Raw genomic sequence first — 20,682 nt, forward strand, 5'->3', positions numbered from 1 at the left:
CACCAACGAGCACCACAGTCCGTCACCACATTCACTATCTGACACACTTTCTTCGAAGGCGCCCCAGATCACGAGGAACATAAAAATTCTTGAACTTTTTGCGTATCGACGCACCAGAGCGCACCGATTGTCGAGCTTAATGCTGATCGATTGAATTGTAGGTTTCAACAGTAGATAACTAGGTGTAGATAGAGGTAGGTACATAGAGGCACTTCCTCAATATTTCACAGCTCAAGTGCAATGGCGAGTAATCTTCAACCGAATCTCCCACACAGCACTCGCGACTTACAGCGGAATCCATTGCACCATTGATATGCGCAACCCCTGCTCTTCTGCGCTTCAAACATACACTTCCAACCCGAACAATAGAGCACTGCACGCTATTCAGAGACCTGTATGTGGCGTATACCCCTAAACTAAGCTGCAACCAAGTTCAATCGATTTAAATAATTACTATGTTTTCTGAATAATAATTATCACACGAAGCCACCAACTGCAGTATTCCGAAAGCATACACACTTCCACCTAAAGTACCACCTTCTATCGGGTCAAACACTTTTCCTTAAACAGTACCTCACGTTTTGGGCCACATATACGCTTCTTAACGTACCACCAAGCTAGGTACTAACATTTTATTTCACTGTAATCCAAAGTTGGTAATCCAGACGTTGATCATTTCCTTTCCGCTAGCCGCTACCCTGCAACTCCAATTTCAGTTCCAGTTCCAGATTTGCAGTGCTCCACTTAATGAAATGCTGTTTCTGGATACCGGATCAATTGATTCTCAACAGCACGCACTTTTCTTTAAATGATGGTTCTTGCGACAACACACGATCACACGACGGACAGCGTAAGACTAATTCTTATTCATCCCGATGACTTGCTTTTATACACAAGCGCTTCCCGGCCCCGGCCACGGACAGACGAACTAGCGGACGGGTTGAGGACGATGAGGCGGCCAGATACTGCCGCCGACACCACAAGGGGGCCTGGGATGGGTGACTAAACTTGTTCCCTCCCTTGTGCGTTCGTGTGTGTTCTTTTCGTAAAAAAAAAATCCTGCGGGATCGATTCACACTGAAGTGGCTGTGGGGCGGTTTTCCCTCGGGAATGTGCTTCGCGATATTTACTGTATGCTGCAGCGGAAGTGCATTTGTGGATGTTACATTTAAGTTATAGTGCGTTGGGTTGGGTTATTTGTTTCAGATAAGATAATGAGTATATGATTACATTGTTTGTTTACTACATGGAGGTACATTCTACATCTTATGCTTTTAGAATGAACCATTTTAATGTTTGTCAATCAATGTGACAGCACCCTTTCTCCTACTTGTGGTCTGGTAGATATTGTTGACCCAATTTCCTAGGTCATTTATGAACTAGTATGATGTGTAAACATATTTTAGGAGATCTGTTGATGAATTTGAAATCAACTGTAACAGGAATACCGTATGCGTGATAATGTGTGCACTATTGAGCAATGTAAAAATTAGTCTTAAACTATGTTAATCATCGATCGAGTTTCCACTTGCTGCAATTACGGCCTCCACACGCTTCCGGAATGCACGGCAGGTTATTATTACTATTATTATTATTTATCTTTATTAGGGAGGCTTTCAGCCTTGGGCTGGTTCGCCTCCAACTTGCACGGCAGGTTCTAATAATGTAGTCTGGAGCCATTTCTCTCCAGGTACGGGTCAATGTTTGTCTGAGGCTTGCTGTACTCGGATGGCGTTTAGAGCAGGCCTTGGACTTCATGACGCGCCTTATTGAGTAATCCAGCGGATTAAGATCAGGGCTGGATGGTGGCCACATATCCTTCGCCCTGAACGGAAGATGTTCCTGCAACCACTTCTGAGTGCGGTTCAAGGTGTGACACGGAGCCCCATCTTGTTGAAATACAACATTTGGCTTCGGACCGTACTGTTCTTTGATCCACGGAAGAACATACTTACTTAAAATCCCGATGTAGACCTCCGTGTTGACCTTGTCGCCTTCTGAAATGAACACCGGGTCCATTTTTTTGCCATCGGAAGCCACCAATCCAAACACCATAACGCTGGCAGGATGCTTGGGCAGATACACGTTCTTGTGCTCGTCGGCCAAGTATTTTACCAGAAGAGAACTAATATACCGGTCTGTTCTGGAATTTGATACGGGATCGACGGTAAACATGCTCTCGTCGGTGAACCGGATTTTTTCGCTTAAGGAAGTTCAAGATTTTCTTGCATCGTTCGACTCGTAGCTCCCGGATGCGTTTGGTAATCATGTGAGTTTTTTTCCGTGCCCTCGACTTCGCCCCGCAATCTTCCGTGCAGTAAAGTCACTGATCCCGTGTTCCTTTGCAATTTTCCTTATTGAACGCACTAGATTCACCCGAATCTTCCTTCTGATAGCAGTGATAACCTCGGACGACCTGTGGCCACCTTCGCGGATAGTTGTCCTTTCTTTTCTCGGTCTAAAACCCTTTTGACGGTCCACCGGGATACTCCCACGGCGATTGAAATGTCTTTTTGCGATATTTGCGCGTGGGACAAATCACGAATACGCTGCCACTTCGTCATGGTGCAACTGTCAAACTAAGTAAATCATTTTCTTTTATACACAGCCTACTACGGTATGAGCTATAGGTTACGTGCATGCAAAGAAAACCAAGACATTGTATGCACAGGTGAAACGGGAACCTTATTTGTACGATGGTGCAAACATTATCACGCATACGGTACAATCCATGCCTTAGGGCAAGTTTTTCATTTTTATGAACAAATTCAGCTACGGTAATGAAACGATGTTGTCAGCCTCTCCGCGCCTTTAATAATTTCACATAACCGTAATTCCATATCTTTCTCATTCATCTTCAAGATGGATGTTTATGGTGCAATTAGACCATTAAAAAAGCGTAGAACATTAGAAAAGATTTTCAAAAACGGGGAACTGGGGAAATCTGGTCATTACTGTTCTAGGCAAATTTGAAGTTTTAAATTAAGTTTAAAAACTATAAGGGACAGCCCTAAGGGGTTGTACGCAATGGTAACGTAGGACTACATGGTCTTATATAATAAATCTTATTTGTTAACTGCAGCAGGAGCTTGTGTTTTGTGCAGGAATAGGAATTTGAGCGGAGTTCTATCTGTTTATACTGTTTAGTATGACTCGCTTGACATAGATGGCCCTCAGCGACTCACGAAGAGCTACTGATTCCGATCAATAGCGGTGCGGCTTCTTCCTCCTTCTATGGCTGCTCATGTGGGCTGCAGATCGCTGCTTGCAGGCAGCCTTTCGTTGCGTAGTGGAGAACAACTGTTCAATACCACGCGCCGAAAGCACTGCTGCTGCTGCTGGTGATGATGCCGACGACCGGACACCACCACACACGGTGATTGGAACTGAATCCGATCAGCGGTTGAGGGCAGCCTTGATAGCTGCTCGGCGAGGAGCCTTTCTTTGTGTACTGGAGAACACCAGCACTCACCACGCGGTGATTGAATAAACACCGTTTGGTAACACCGGCTGGAATTCAAACTTTGAAATCTGTGTTAGGGAAGCCGCTTTTCGCAGGCAATCGGTGATAATTTTAATTATCATAGCAACAGTTGCACATTCGTGTAATTTTCAATAGTTGTAGTCCTACGTCAAAAGGTATTTATTTTTGGCAGTTCAATAAAAGCTTTCTAAAAGAATGGTAACTCATATCAATAGAAGTAAAGTTTCAAACTGAAATAACTTCGGAGTTTCTTATCTTATCGATTCGGTATGTTCAGATGATTTATTAAAAAACAATTTTTCAATTTCATAGGCATGTTAAGAGATGGGGGACTAACTTTACCCCGCCCATTCACCCATATAAATGGAGGTAAGGCTTCAAACTGCAATAAGTTCAGTGTTTCTGATCTTGTCAAGTTGGTATGTTCAGATGTATTCAAAAACATGTGCTCCATTTAATAGGCGTAGTTAGATATGGAGGGGGGGCTTACTGTATGCTTTACGCCCTCACTTATAACAATGAAAGAAAAGATAAAGACTAAAATAACTGCGGAGTTTCCCATCTCTCGAGTTGTTCGGATGGGTTATTCAAAAACATATGCCTAATCTCATAAGAGCAGTTGTAAAGCGAGTACCAATATACCAATGTCAGATATATTCACACAAATTTCATTGGATTGTAATGATTATATTTCATTTTAATATATTCTACGATTTCTCAGGGTACTCTTTTCGATGCTGTTCTATCCCTTGAAGCAAATATTGCTGTTGAACTAGGTCTCGGGTGGATTTCTTGATAAGTCAGAAATTAACTTCACCCCTCATTCAACCATATCGTTGGCAACCATCAAGGAAGCAACTCGTTGTATCGCATTGACATAATCTGTATCATTACTCAACTCGTTTGCCGGTTTTTGCATGAAGTCGGTCGAAATTTCGAAAAGGAATCATTTCCCAGCTGCTAATAATTCAAACAACATCTCCTCACTAACAAATGAACCGACAAGTGAATATTAAATATTTACACTACAATAATTTTCGTTTTAAAAACTGCATACAGTAAGCCCTTCCCTAATCCCCCTGCCCCGCTGTCTAACAACGCTTTTGAGATTGAGCAAATGTTTTTGAATAATTCATCCTGAACATACCAAATCGATAAAATAAGAAACTCCGAAGTTATTTCAAACTTGACATGTTTGTTTACGTCTCATTCTTTATGTCAAAGATGGATTGCGTCACGTGTAAAATGAGGTATTTCCAAGTGTGTAGGACCTCTCCAGAAACGTGCCCTCTCATTAATCAAAATGGGTCTTACATGAATCCTCATTCAATTGTGAAGTTCAGTATCTTGTGAAACATTCTGGGATCTCTTCAAATATGCAACTTCTCAGCATTCAAAATAAGTCTTCTTAATGAGAAAAAACAAGCGATGATACTGATATGCTTCGGAACCCTGGTCCGAACCTTTTCTTGTATCCAATTTCATAACTGAGGTCAACAAGAAGAGCTTCAGGTCAGAGTTCGGTGTGGTAGTAACGTATCACGAAAAGGTGATACGGGGCGAATATAGCCATACTATTATAATGAATATGAATATGAATGGATATTTGACTGCATATTGATGATTATGGTGATATTAGGCTAAGCAGTCTTTATAGTTTAGAACAAACGATTAAATTTTGTCCAATGTTTCGATGCCGGTTAGCCGGTTCAGGGAAAAAAATGACGAAGAACAAAATCATTTTTTCCCTGAAGAATATGCCAACCCGAAGAATATGCCATGCCGAATATCACCAAAATTATAATGAACATCAAGAAAAGCATTGCACACAAGATATGTAGGGGAAATGTCGGCTTCGGCATGACAGACTATTTTCGGCAACCCAAATTGAAACACTATTTTCACTGGATTTTCTTACGAAAACACTTCGTTGAATGCATGCAAACGATTCTTTATGCTTTCAGCTTCAATTTGACTATATTTTTACCATTGAGAAAAAGCAATCTAGCAAGGTTTTCTTGAAATGCAACACACGCACTACAAATTGTAGCTGATTTCGAGTTGCCGATAATAGAACAGCAGATTTACATGCAGTTCAAATGGAACGGTTGCCGAAGAAAAACTGGTTGCCGACAATACTCGCTCTCACTAGAGAAGATTGGAGCTTTGTAAAAGTGTTTCAAAACAGTTTTTGACAATTCTTTCGACTGAAATTGTTAGAGCAGCTGGCAGCAAAAGATTGTAAACAAACCAATACTGCATATGTGTGCGTTCCTTAGAGAAAAAGGCTATAGAAAGAAGGTCGCTGCTTAGGTTGCCGAGAATACGTAAATTCCCCTACCTGCTGTAGGTTTGTGATCAAACAGACTAAAGCTATAACTTTCTCCAAAGCTAATCCTATTATGGTGATGACTGATTGTCGGTATAATATTTTTTTCCCTTGCTTTTAGCCCTTATTTTCCTATCCCTGAATTGATCATCTTATACGACAAATGAACCACCTTTTCATGCCTGTCATGCACTCACTCTGATTGGTGACACGTGCGTAAAAAGATAAATCCGAAAAATAAACAACGTTTACCCTTCCTTAACTACTAATGTATGCACTTAGCGTTTAACATTGCATACGACAGTTTGTTCACTACTGAAAGACCAGATCTATTACACCATAAAAAGTTAATTGAAACCATCTCACGTTCATCAATATTAGCGCTATTAATTTGCAAACGATCTTGAGTTCAAAGGTTGTTTAGTACAATTTCCTGTTTTTATTTGCATCCTGCTTAGGCCACTAATTCCCACAACAAAATAACATGCGAATCAAGATTTTTAATCAGTGCACAGTCCTTGATCACAATTCTATTACCTTTCTTCACGAAAGTTTTGAAAAACATTAACTTCGCTTCCCTCTAAGTGCAAAATCAGCTTTTCTCGATTCCTGTTTGTTCCATCGCTCCATCAATCGGAAAGGTTGTGCTCCAGAGCTGAACGAAACAAAAAAATCAACAAAGCTCCAGATCCAGTCAAAACAAGTGCTCCTTGCATACTGATGGACGGTTTGGCAGCGGGGCAAGGAACAAGGCAGACATGAAGCAATGGCAAACTATTATCGAGACGACATTGCCACCGAACAACCCGGTGAACGAGCCTGGAAAAAAGGGTGTTGGTCGCCCTTGATCTTCAAACAGGATTATTTCACACCACCGCGCACGACCGCACTCCAGTTTAATCTTGTGGGCACGACATCTTAACGGGTTCGCCGCCTGGTTACCACCGCACGCATGCAAGTCACCCGCGCCCGTTGCTCCTTTTTCGAGCGGTTCATGGGGTTTTGTTTTCTCTTCGCTCTTCGCCATTGCTTGTTCTATCTGAATCTCGCGCGCTTGGCCTTTTGCATCGTTTGTTGGTGGGTATTATACGGGATATTCGGCAGGAATGCTGAAATTTTGGACATTAATAACTTTTTATGTGGTGTGAACAACCTTTCTTTTAAGGTGATTCCTTGAAGAGCCAAAAAATGGTTTCAAACTATCTAGAGCACAAAGTTCTAAAACTGCTGTGACATCGCTCCTGACATTGTAACTCCCTGTTTGCTGCACTGCAGTCAACGTTGAGTTACATTTTCATTGTTGCATGTTTCGTGGGAGCTTAAATTTGTGCTCTTGAAATTTCGAGGTGATAGCAAGATCAATAAAGAATTAAGATTTCCACAGCGATTCACCTTAAATAATGTGTGCGTGTTTGCGAGATCATGACGGTGTCCCGTTCCTCGAAATGGGAACAAATTATTGCCAAATATCGGTAAATTTATGCAAATGCGTTGGTCCGGGCATCGGTAAAGAGAAGCTGAATGACGGTGGTTCGCGAATCTCCCAATACTTACCAAATTGCGAATCTGTTGGAAATGAGACGCCAGTGTATGTGATTGTTGGGCTTTCCGTTGGTTGTTAAATTTGAGATTAAATCAGACATATCGTAAATATTTATTTTATAAATATTTATTTATTGCCAGCCGAAAAAAAAATCATCAAGATCGATTCGCATCCGATGCGCCATTTCCGTGTCATTCACCTCCGTGATACGTTCCGATCCTTTATCCACATGCTCCAGTGCTAAATATTTATGGAGCGTGTTTGCATTCTTTGTCTTTGTACGTATAAAGTTATAATATTAAAAATGGCAAGTGGAATAACTTGTCCGGCTCGGTTCCATCAGTGTACCTTCGGGAGATTGTTGATAAACAAACCGCTTTGCCGGTTCATATTCTGCAAGTACGCCTTTGGACATGAAAAGGGTAACAAGAAATGCCATTTTCAATGCCGCCTCTTAGTCGCTAAGTAGCGCTTATATAATGAGACGTAGTTTATGGAATCCTGCTGTTCGGATCAATAAAGAACTATTTTTTTTGCAGCAGTCGATTTGTAGACAACAGCTCAAAACTAAAATATATATTTTGATTTAGTTACCTACTTTTCATACACTTTTCTACTTACATCAATAGTTTTCCCTTGCAATAATGTTACCAGTGTTCTGTTTTTACTGCTCTCTTCACCTGTAACAGTTTTCATGTTTAATTAACTTTTATGTTAATTTTATTAATATTACCTTTATCTCTAATTTTCACCCACTTTTTCCTCTATCTAATTCACTGTATTTAACTACTTTCACCTAAAATGAACCGATCAAATTTAACAATTTTCACATCCAGAATTTTTCCAAATTAATCTACTAATGATTTTATTATGTTTTCCTCTTTGTTTCGACCATAGAGGTAACTCTAAGGCCAGAAGGTTCAGAAGAAACGTGCTCAACTTTTTGGCTCAGCTCTGGTACTATCTTTGGTCCCAAGCTTATCGATGAACCCCTCGAAACATAGGAAAATCCACGAACCCCTCATTTTATCTGTCAAACTTTCATAGCGAATCAAAACAAACATAGTGTAGTACTAGAATTTCGACTAGAATGGGATACGCTTATATATGTACTTGGGACCAATAGGCTAAATAGTCAAGTAGTGAGCCAATTTAAAATAGTTAGGGCATCTTTAGCGGTGGTCTGATCTAGATCCAAATTTATGTCACATTTGAAACAGCTAAAATGCAATAGATCAAGCTAAAATAGATCAAACTGCGTGCGTACGCACCGGTTGGTCTAGTTTTGGCCGTTTTATTTCAATCGTCAAAACCCGAGTCAAAACTAACTCACTCCCTGATTTCGTAGTCAACCATTTTTACCGCTAAATAAACCTCTGATTGCCGTTTACGGGTAAGATATGTAGCTTTAACAAAAAGCCTTCAACTGCTCGTTATTTTTAAAAGTGCTTCCCCGTAAAATAATAATAAAAACCTGTATTTATCCACCTATGGTGAGATCTGACCTTTCTTACAAATATATATAAAAAAATATTGCGAAATTTTTCTCGCATGTTGCGTTTTGGCCCAAGTCAGAAACTGGCCACTTTCCTGGGGGTTCCTGAAAAATGCCCGAAAGTGGGTGAAGTGGTCCTTGGCACTATATTTGACTTCCATTGATCTTGTTTTTGAAATCAAGTGGGATTTACTGTGTCGCATGATGGGTTTTGGGTCAAATCAGAAACTGGCCATTCCCCTGGAGGAACCCGGAACATACCCGTAAGGGGCCAACATGGTCCTGGGCACTATTTTTAACTTTCATTGATTTTGTTTTTGAATTCATATGTGATTTGATGTGTCGCGTGATGGGTTGTGGACTATGTCAGAAATTGGCCACTTCCCTGGAGGTTCCCGGAATATGCAATGAAGTGGCCAAGGTGGTTCTGGGTACTTTGTTTGATAACCATTGATCTTGTTTTTGAATTCTCATGTGATTTGATGTGTCGCGCGAAGGGTTTTAGACTAATTCAAAAACTGACCACTTCCCTAGGGGCTGCCAGAACATGCCCTGAAGTAACCAAGGTGATCCGGGGTACTTTATTTCTGTACCACTGATCTTATTTTTTGAATTCTCATATGATTTGATGTGTCGCATGATGGGTTTGCAATCTCCAGAACCGGTGGACCGAATCCAAAAGAATTAAATAGCGTCAAATGGGGCCACAAGAAGAAGGGTAAAACAACAGAACAAATCCTGCAGAACAGAAGTGTCCTGATGTGTACCTGATCCTTCCCTTGCGATGCTGTTGCATTTGCGACGATGTCGGTGCCGATAGCAACAGCAGCATCGGTAGTGCGATAGAGCTGGAACTCCGCCAGTGTCAACAACAGTCAATTGTTTATCGCTAGATATGACCACTTTGATGGAACCACTTCGTTTAGGAGAAAATCTAGGCAAACATCGGTTTGTTTTGCAGTAAAAATCCCAGTACCGAAATAAAACAAAACATAACCTCGAGTAGAACAGCTGTCAAACTGGTTTGGCACAGTGCTTGCCTTGATCCAAATTCAGTTCAAAATAGATCAAGAATTATACTGGTTTAAAAAATTTACATTTTAGAACTAGTCTAAAACAAAATGTAGACCCCCTTCTCGGTCTGGATCTGTTCCAAAATTTTAGACCAAATCAGCCAATTGGACCGCCGCTAAAGATGCCCTTAGTATTCACCGGTTGTTTCTACATGGAGAAAAAATACTACCCAAAATTTGAGTTCTTTATACTTAATATTGAGTTCAGCCTCTCACTTGCACTCTTTATTTATGTCAAAATGGAACGAGAGATTCGACCCAACGATTTAGTTCAGCCAAATTAGTTAATAAATTGCATATTCTCAAATTTACGTGAACTAATCTTAATTTAGGGTAGAATATACTTAAGAGTAGGTATTTTTTTTTGCTGGTGTTAAATGGAAACTTCTATATGCAATTAACTCAAATTTAGGCTCTTGGGCTGAACCCCGGAATTAAGGGGAAAGTACTTAATTTTGGGTAGTTTTTTTTTTATTTCCGTGGACCCAGCTGCTGCTGGCAGCTACACTCAGGTCCGCATTCTCCCTCTCTGTGCATGTAGTAGTTGTTAACTTTGACGTTACCGGTGCCTCAACAACCCCCACCGTAACACTGGCGCAGGCTCCTCCGATGGAGCCAGATTTACCGCTCCGTATCTAAGGCACCGCTAACTTAGTGACCGGTCGTCGGTAGACACCGCCTGCCTGATCCTGTCGTTGACTCCTCACTTCACTTATTCTACTATCGCTCGTACTCATCACTTCCGGTTGTTGTCATCCGCTATGAAAAGTATCTCACAAACTTCCAACGAATGTTGTTCGCTGTGCCACTTCGTACGCCGTACGCCTTTCGTTGAGGTGCGGAAGATACTCGACTAGCCATCGTTTCTACAGGCGATTTACTAATATCTGCGAACGCTCGTGGCACGATACATTCAGTTTTGCTTTCCAGCTGCCCTTCAGGAAACTGTTCGGAGTTATCGATCCAACATTTTCTGCGTCTTGTGGAACGTATGTCAGTGGCCGGGAATTGATCATATCCTCGGCCTCAGCCAAGGTCGTGAGCAGCACTTCATCCGTAAATTTATGGCTATGGTCCAATACCTTTATCACCTCCTTTACTGATCGGACCAGCCGTTCCCACACGCCACCGAAATGTGGCGCCGAAGGTGGGTTGAAATTCCACCGTGTTCGCACTGTAGTTCGAACGGAACGAATTCTCCCATTGGCACTCGACCATCCATTCACATTACACCGTATTCGTCCAACACCGGAGAAAGCTTGAAAAGCGGGCTGTACCGCTCTATTACCAACAATCAATACGAAACTAACGATTTTAAATTGGCTCACCACTTTAGTAGCCTATTGGTCCCAAGCAAACGATTAACGTACCCTATTCTAGTTGAAATTCTATTACTACACTATGTTTGTTTTGATTCGCTATGAAGGTTTGACAGATAACATCAGGGGTGTGTGGATTCATGCAGAACATGCAGGGGTGAGTGAAATAGCTTAGGACTGCTTGGGACCGTTGTTCTGGTACTGAGTGAGCCAAAAATAATAATGATTTTCTTCGGGACCCAGTGGTCTTAGAGTTACCTCTATGCTATTACCCACCACAGTGTACTCAACAGATGACGGTAAAGTTTTAGCGAGGACGTTTTACAGTGAGAAATATTCAATGTGTTATGTCTGTTTGTCTGTGGAAATACCATTCCATTTCTTACCAAGAATATTCTAGAATATCAAAACAAGACATTTAAACATTAAGACGGCAAATTGTTTTAAAATTGTCTGATTGATTTTTTTTAGTTCAGAAAGGAGTTCTTAGAAGAAATATTAATATTCCTTTACAAATAATTGCTGGATGGGAATACTGAGCCAAATATAATTAAAGTAATCAGTCAGACAATATTAAAACAATTAGCCATGATGTTAAAGCAAAGTTAAAGCATGAACATTTCTTCTTCTTTGGCTCTGTATTCCTGCAAGTATTTGTAAAAGAATTTTAAAATTTCTTTAAAGAATTAGCAAGAATGTTTAAGCATATGCAAGAGTCTTCTTAAGAGACTACTGAGTACTTTGGAAAAATCACTTCAATTATATTTGGCTCAGTATTCCCATCCAGCAAGTATTTGTAAAAGAATATTAAATTTTTTTCCAAGAACTCCTCTCTGAAGTTAAAAAAAATCAATCAGACAATTTCTATACCAGCATTTTTATTACATACTAACAGTGGAACAGTGCCATCTCTGTGAAAAATGGCACAATGATATGATTCATTATTGGTTTTATTTCACTGTTTAAATAAGGTTTATTGTTTGTATTTTAGTTAAAACCGAGGTTAAAAAGGCTTTTTTTTTACTGTTACGTAATATTTAAAAGGACCCAAATGGTATTGGGAGTAACCCAACAAACAATTTGAGTTGATCAACAGCTGAATAAGCTATTTTTTAGCTGAAGAAGCTTATTTTTGCCTGAATTAGCCCTTATTCAACATTCAATGTTTGTTTGGAATATATATAGACTAGAAATACTCAGAGGGAGAGATACACAGCAAAAAAAAAAGAAGTAATATGCATCAACGTAATTCACATGATGTACAACAAAACGGATGTAATCAAGAAAAGTAGATGTATAATAACATCCATTTGGATGTCATATTACATCGCTCTTTAAATTACACCGAAACAAAATTACCATTGTCCATTACGTTGCATCTGTGTAATATTCACATATCAATAACATAATTATTACACAGAATCAGATGCAACCAAGTCATTCCAAAATAGTTGTGTAATATTACACAAAATTTGTGTAATATCATATAATGTTGATGCTATATTAAATCTCGCAACACTGTAAGACTTCGTTCTAGATGATCGGGAGTGAATGTACTCCACGCATTGCCAGAGGAAGCAGCAACCTGTAAGTTGAAATAATTTTTTCAAATTTTAGTTGATTTATTGACGATTTCGCTTTTATCTTTGCAGAACATCCGCGACGAGATTTTTTCATTGCCTTCAACCAGACGGTTAACTAAGCAGAGACGCCATACTTTCTGGGAACCCTCAATGCCGACCAATACTGTTAGTGCTTCACGCAGTGCCGAAGGAAGTCCATCCAGCTAGCTGTACCTTCTACTTGACCCGAATTCAGTAGGAATGCTGATTGTCCATGGTCCATGGCTCCTACCACCCGGTGGTCAGCCCTTCAACACGGCGGAGACTAGTCGTTATGCTTTCTGGAAGTCTTTCATGCCGATCAACTTTGCGCAGTACTCCACGCAGTACCAGAGGAAGCCGTAATCTGTAACTGAGTAACTGCAGTTTGTACAACTGATTAAAATTTATGTGAGAAAAAAGATAGCAAAGCAATTTAATCAACCACGTATACGTATATACATCGTTTTTTCCTCGGTTTTTTTCTTTACATCGCATCACTATTACATAGGGGAAATGTAGGTAATGTCGGCCTACATGTCCCTAATTTGGGCCCATCGCTAAAAATCTGCTATTTATCAATTTAATCTAAATGAACGCGTCATTAGAACGGTACTAATGGATATTTTTGGTCACTATTGAAAATTTAGTCGATTGCTGAATTTATGTATGGGCCCAACTTAGGGACATGTAGGCCAACATTACCTACATTTCCCCTATATCGCTTCGTTTACTTACATCTCATCTGTGTACATCACATATATTACGTCAGAAAAATTACATCGGTTTTGTGTGTCACATCATTTGATTCTGTGTACATCGTACAATGTGATATTACACAACCGATGGATTGACCTGGTTGCAGCAGTTTCGATGTAATATTCAACAACTTTTTTTGCTGTGTACATCCATTGATGTAATATTGTATCTGCTTTTTGCTATTACATCATTTATTACATTGATCGATATTACATTTTTGTTGTTGTGTAAGATCAATTAATCAATAGAGTTAGAATATAGTTTTTGATTCCAAAAACTAGTTGAATTTGAGAAGCACACGAAACATAAAGGTGATTGAATTTCTGTTCGATTTCAATACTCTCAAATATAATCTAGTAAGAAAAAGACAAATTCTAATGAGAATGTTCGATTAGCTCAGATTTTGGCAGTTCATTTGGCTCAAAACATTCTCTTCGCCCATAGACGAGTGCACGGATGGATTTAAGTTCACTCACTCGACAAAAAGTGACACAACAGCGGGGCTCTGTTTACTAAAAATGAATACATGTGTTCATTTTTAGTAAACAGGGCCCCGCTGTTGTGTCACTTTTTGTCGAGTGAGTGAACTTAAATCCATCCGTGCACTCGTCTATCTCTTCCTCTGAATATTTCTTATATCACGGAGAACCGAAACAACTCAAAATCGAGATAGAAAGTTCTTAAAAATAAGTACTCGCCTATCACTATTGTTTTGGTTTAAATTTTGTTCTTATTGATAAGACTTTATTTTGGGTGAAAAATTACTTGCATCGTGCGCCATATTCATGACTTCAGCTGGAGAAGCATGCGAGGGAGAGGTTTGTTTGCTGAAGGTAATTTAATGTCCAAACCAGTGCCCAGAAATCTCATATTCGATTCTCAAAAACAGCCTACACTGATAAAATTGATCATATTTTGTTTATGTGCCACACACATAGATTTTTGCAATGTGATTACACAAATGAAATTTATATGTGAGACACATAAAATGAATTCATTCTGCATGTAATAAATTTTATGTGTGTCCCACACATGGCAACTATGGATAGTGTCAGATGAATATCATTTGTACGTTTATGTGTATTATTGTTTATATTATTTTGAAATGTTCAGGCTAGTGTTTAGAGATATTCTATTTTATTGAAATAAAACTCTGAATCCAATGTACCATTATATATTTGTTCTCGGTCACTACATCCGTGACGTTTCAAAGTGATGTATCTAATGATAGTGATTAACAACGTTTTGTACCGAAAGCTGCAATTTTTCCCAATATTATTCTTTTCGCATCGCTCATCACAGTGCATTAATTAAACCTTTTAGAAAAAAAAGAGCGCTTGACGTCAACTGAAAATAGAATTGAAGCCAAGATTAGCAACTCAAATCATAAAAATCATCTTCAAACTTACTCCTATCCATTGTTGTAGTACTTGATCATCAATTACAAGTTGAACAAGCCGCCGTGATTGGCTTATGAAAGCACTGAAATGCGCAACATATCCAAATCCACAGACCGGTACACTAGGATAGCCACTCACTTCCAGCCCCACCTGGCCTTTTTCTATGTTGTTCTTGCGCTGATGCTGCCAACTGAACTGAAACAAAATATATTATTACTCATATTTCTCCAAGGAATTTCATCATATTTACCTTTAAAGTATGCCAACAGCTTCTAATAAAACCTAATTTCCTAGCAAAACATTCACAAGAGGAGTATTTGATCACCATTTTGATATTCGCTTTCCGTGGTCCAGTAGCCGGTGTATTTTTTTTATGTGTGTCCACACATAATTTCTTGCTATTAGGTTTTGCACCGTCGGGGTTAACCTCAATCTGATGACAGTTCAGTGGTACTGTTTACGTGGACTTAGTCGATTTTTTCTTGGGTGGATTTTCTCGATAATTTTTCAGACTGCAGTGAGATGCAAACCACACTTCTAGATAGAGCTGGAATTAGGGCGTAACAGCCTTTGTAAACAATGACTTCTCTCGTTGATTTCTAGGAATTCAAGGTACGCCTACACAAACCAACATATCCATCGGGTAGGGAAAGTCTTCCTCTACTCGATGGTAATGTCGATTTGCCAGCGAGAGCCATAACTTTCGAGAATTCATCGAGAGAAGTCATTGTTTACAAAAGCTGTTACGCCCTAATTCCAGCTCTATCTAGACTTCTGCAATGTCCATGAGCAACATACTTTCATCGCGCTGTTCCTCGACAATTTTCAAGTTAAAATTCGGAAATTTTAGAATTTGTTTTTTCGAAAAAAAACGACTAAGTGCTTGTCAACAGTACCACTGAACTGTCAAAAAGGTTCAGCCTATTAACACTGAGTTCATTCGTGACGTCACGCTGCAGAACCTAATATGTCACCACACATGATGTTCATTTAAAATACACATACTTGGCATATGTATTGCACATGAGGTTGATGTGTTGTTTATGCAATTTATGTGTGCCACAGAAATTCAAAACAACCCAAAATTAAGTTCTTTTCACTCATCTCCCATGTTCCGTACGATAAGCCAAATTTGGGTAAAACGGCTCAAAGTAGTTTGCATTTAAGCACGGCAAAAAAAAATACCCATCGCTAAGTTATTTTTAATTTTTTCTACCCAAAATTAAGTTCAATTAACTCAAATTTTGGTATATCGCATATTACTCAATTTTGGCTTCTCGTACGGAACTAGACGGTTGAGTCGAATCTTTCGTTCTATTTTTGACAACAATAGCGAGAGGAAATGAAACGGGCAGAGGTCAAATAACTCAAATTTGAGTTTAAAAAACCCAAGCGGTGGGTAGTTTAGTTTTTCTGTGTGGAGTGTTTTATAAAAATTATGAGTGAAATCACATAAATTAAATCTTTGCTGTTTTATCAGTGTACCTAATTATCTGGCAAACTGTGGCTGGGACTCGTTGGTGCATGTTTTCAAAACGTACTGATGAAGAAAGTGACTAAAAATCAGACACCTTCCCTCAGGTCAAGGACGCATTTAATATTGGTTAAGGAAGAATTTAATTAAATGTATACTCTATACATAAGCTGGAATACAATAACAATGATTGATTTTAGATAACCAGATCAACACATTCAAGAAAATTATATAAAATACAATGTTTCCGCTTAATTTTATTAAAATTAAGAACAGGTTCATTTTACTCAAAGCGAAGTCTTCGCAAAGTACTTAAAATTGGATTCTTCGCGAAGAACTAAATTTTGACTGGTTTCACTTAGCTGTCAAGATGAGTACAAATGACTTAATTTTGAGTTGTTTCGATTCTCCGTATATACATATATGTTTCAAGGTACATTCTAAAAGCTGAAACATCGCTGGGATGCTTGGGGTGGTGAATTTCAGCTTGACGTTTAACCGATTGCTAAATTTCCGCTAATCAAAACAAAAACATTCACTTTTTCATGTCGTTTTCGTTTTTACTACACTACACCGGTGTAGTGTAAGCAGCAATAAGTGCGAGTCATTGACAGTTCATCATCATTTCTTTGTAAACAAAGGTGCAACCGATAGCTACACCCTAAATTTTTTCGGTGTTCGGCAGTGTAGCACCGGTGTAGCTACACCGCAAAAACGAAAACGACATCAGTTTCATCTTCGATTTCGTGCGCAGAGCTATTCATCACGTATCAATAATAATCTTTATCAGTTTTAATTATTTACATAGATAAAAAGCTCTTCAAAATGTCTCGCTTTAGCGGTGCCCTGCAACTCACAGACTTGGATGATTTTATTACGCCGTCGCAGGTAAAACATTGGTTGTTCAAACCGGAAGCGCCCTATTCAATCTGAAATCGTCATTGACTTTACAGGAATGCATTAAACCCGTTAAGATCGAGACTAGCAAGTCGAAAACTGGATCGAAAATTACTATTCAAGAGGATGGATCTTACATGCAGGCAACTTCAGTAAGTAGCGCAAGTTAATTTTATCTTCAATGTTATTAAGCACACGGAAAATCTGTTTCAGAGTGGCCTTCAAAAATTGGAAAAAGTGGAAATCACTCTGGCCGATTGCCTTGCATGTTCCGGCTGTATCACTTCGGCGGAAGGCGTCCTGATAACGCAGCAGAGTCAGGAAGAGTTGCTGAGGGTGATGAACGAAAATAATTTGGCCAAGCTTAACAATCAGCTGGACGCAGTCCGGTACATAGTGTTCACCGTCGCGCAACAACCAATCTTATCGCTTGCAAGAAGATACAATCTAAACCCAGAGGAAACGTTCGAGCGCGTTGCAGGTGAGATAAGGTGCTTTAGAAATGGTTGCTGGGGGTTGTTATCTGTAGGTATTGGTTTTTAGGCTACTTCAAGCAGCTCGGTGCGGACATGGTTGTTGATACGAAAATAGCCGATGACCTGGCGCTGATTGAAAGTCGGAATGAGTTTGTGGAACGGTACAACACGAACAGGCAAACACTGCCAATGTTGGCTTCGTCTTGTCCCGGATGGGTTTGCTATGCTGAAAAGACTCATGGGAATTTTATTCTGCCGTTCATTGCAACGACGAGATCGCCTCAGCAAATTATGGGCGTTCTAGTGAAGAAATATTTGGCAAAGGTGTTGGGCATCAGTGGTGATCGGATCTATCATGTTACGGTTATGCCTTGCTACGACAAAAAGCTGGAAGCTTCGAGGGAAGATTTCTTCTCGGACGTGGACAATTGCCGAGATGTTGATTGTGTGATAACGTCCAGTAAGTTGGTGTGATCGGTAGGATAATGGGAGTCTTAATGTTTATGTTTGCATCTTGCAGTTGAAGTCGAGCAAATGCTGGATGAAACGGGAATTGAAGAACTTCAAATCGTGGATAAATCTCCCATCGATTGGCCGTGGCCTACGGGGCGTCCACCGGTGTTTGTGTGGGCTCACGAAACTTCCGGATCCGGTGGATATAGCGAATACATCTTCAAGTACGCCGCCCGAAAACTTTTTAATATCCACATTGAGCACGTAGAGTTCAAAAATCTTCGTAACAACGATCTTCGCGAGGCGGTACTGGAGCAAAATGGAGAGGTGTTGCTTAGGTTTGCGGTTGCAAACGGATTTAGGAACATCCAGAACATGGTTCAGAAACTAAAGCGCGGCAAGTGTACGTATCACTTCATCGAGATAATGGCCTGTCCTTCTGGTTGCCTGAATGGAGGCGCCCAGGTTCGACCGTCCAACGGGCAGACGCCCCGGGGGTTGACCACGGACTTGGAAGCAATGTACAGAATGCTGCCGCAGTCGAATCCGGAAAACGAAGCGGTAGAGACGGTGTACACGACCTTTTTGGACAATGCGGGCGATAATAACAAACGGAAGGAGTTTCTGCACACCAGTTACCATCATATTGAGAAGATGAATACTGCGTTGAATATTAAATGGTGATTTTTTTTTTGTTGAGATGCTTATATGATAAGCCTATCGGTGTATATTATGGAAATAAATAAAAATATATGACATATAAATTGTACTTCCAAAAGTTTGAAATAAAATTAGCATAAAGCAGGCATCTCTGCTTAATGGGGGAGGTTGTTCATTGAACCTTCCGGTCCGCTTCGTAGCATAGTGCTTGCTAAGAGGTGCCAGGTGGTAACCCACTGATTACCTGACGATCGGCCCAATTTGGAAGACGTCTGCATTGAATTGTCTCACATTGTAATATTCCGCCCACGTCTCTCCCGGCTGGCGCCAAAACAATGAACTTGGAAGCAACTGGATCAAGTTGTCATGGGGCACGAAATGATCCTGTTGCATGGCTTGGAGCTGTTGCAATCGGGGAAGGGGGGGTTGGTGCTAATTTTTAATTTGTTTTTGTATAATTTCAGGTGTTAAGGTGGTTCGCTGCCTCTGGATAGTGGGTTTGACGGTGGTTCAGCAATAATATTGAGACATACGAAAGTGCAACAAACGTGTCAAATTAACTGAATTGGTAACTAAAACGCAGAGGAACGTTCACGTGATGTCACACACTAAGGTGTTGTTTGGTAATAAGGTCGGTGATAATCACCCCTATTCTGTATTTCGTTTCGAACGAAATTCTCATACAAAAAAATATTTTTTTGTATGAGAATTTCGTTCGAAACGAAATACAGAATAGGGGTGAATATGACATTCACACAAAAGCAAATATATCATATATATATGATATATGATCCAATTCATGCCTTTTCCAATATCCATATGATCCATTATGCCTTTTCCAAATGATCCATATGATCCATTCATGCCTTTTCCAAATGCTGCAATGGCGACCCGCAAAATATTGCTTCACGCACCATCTAGCGTTGAAAAAGGTAAGCAGCAATCATTCAATTACAATCGAGGGGTGCAAATATAGTACTTATTACAAAAGCAAGAGTCAAATTATTTTCATTAATTACATTGTGTATATTACTTTAAAATTTGTCTGACTACAGTGACATTGTCATCCAATAAAATAAAATGCTGAAATACATTCATTTGAAATATTAAACAAATTTTCATTTGGTTTACCCCTCGTGACGATAAACAAATACATTGGTACACGGCGGATGAGAACAACTCAAATTTGAGTTTAGTTCACTCATAATCGCCAAAAGTGCAGGAACTCAGAGATGAGTCAAATTTGTCCCATGGTTTCCTGTGGAAAACCTAAATAATCTGCCGGAAAATGAGGAAATGGACGAAAATTTTATTCAGTCTCGGAGTAGTACCAATAGACTGAGTGAATCCAATCTTTATTTTTCTCAAATTCGGGAATTTTTCCCTGGAAAAACCTGGGAAAACATGAGGCAAATTTACTCATCGCTGAGTTCCTGCACTTTTGGCGATTATGAGTGAACTAAACTCAAATTTGGGTTGTTCTCATTCGCCGTGTAGCCTTTTTGGCCACAGAGGTGCTTTCATCGCTAAAAATTCGGTTCGCCAGCTAAGCGAAAGAGTGGATCATATTGTTAATATAATATATTTGCATACACCCATATTCTTGTTTTCATTCGAAGCGCGTTTTCATACAAAAAAAAAAACGAGAACGAGAATACGGCTTCTTGTTAACGTTCGAACCGTACACAGCAAAAAAAAATGTAATATCGATCAACGTAA

At 39.7% G+C, this 20,682-nt stretch overlaps 2 protein-coding genes across 2 annotated transcripts in view; one reads left to right on the top strand and one right to left on the bottom strand.

The window, feature by feature from the left end:
* The window catches only part of Cht10 (Chitinase 10), a 32,755-nt gene extending 31,910 nt beyond the window's left edge, over positions 1-845 (bottom strand). The window contains exon 1 of the mRNA XM_065222972.1: positions 630-845. The gene's annotated coding sequence lies outside the window, so the exon portion shown is untranslated. The remainder of the gene's footprint in view (positions 1-629) is intronic.
* A 16,375-nt stretch (positions 846-17,220) lies between these two features.
* LOC135701678 (probable cytosolic Fe-S cluster assembly factor AAEL012261) lies at positions 17,221-19,025 on the top strand. The gene is made up of 5 exons (XM_065222536.1): positions 17,221-17,365; positions 17,431-17,526; positions 17,588-17,855; positions 17,918-18,310; positions 18,371-19,025. Exons 1-5 carry the CDS (start codon positions 17,303-17,305, stop codon positions 18,985-18,987), a joined length of 1,437 nt encoding a protein of 478 aa, XP_065078608.1. The 5' UTR covers positions 17,221-17,302; the 3' UTR covers positions 18,988-19,025.
* Positions 19,026-20,682: the final 1,657 nt, after the last annotated feature.

This window comes from Ochlerotatus camptorhynchus, unplaced genomic scaffold (assembly GCF_037179485.1).
Source record: "Ochlerotatus camptorhynchus isolate MF236.1 unplaced genomic scaffold, CSIRO-AGI_Acam_v1.1 ptg000015l, whole genome shotgun sequence".
Classification (NCBI taxonomy): Eukaryota; Metazoa; Arthropoda; class Insecta; order Diptera; family Culicidae; genus Ochlerotatus; species Ochlerotatus camptorhynchus.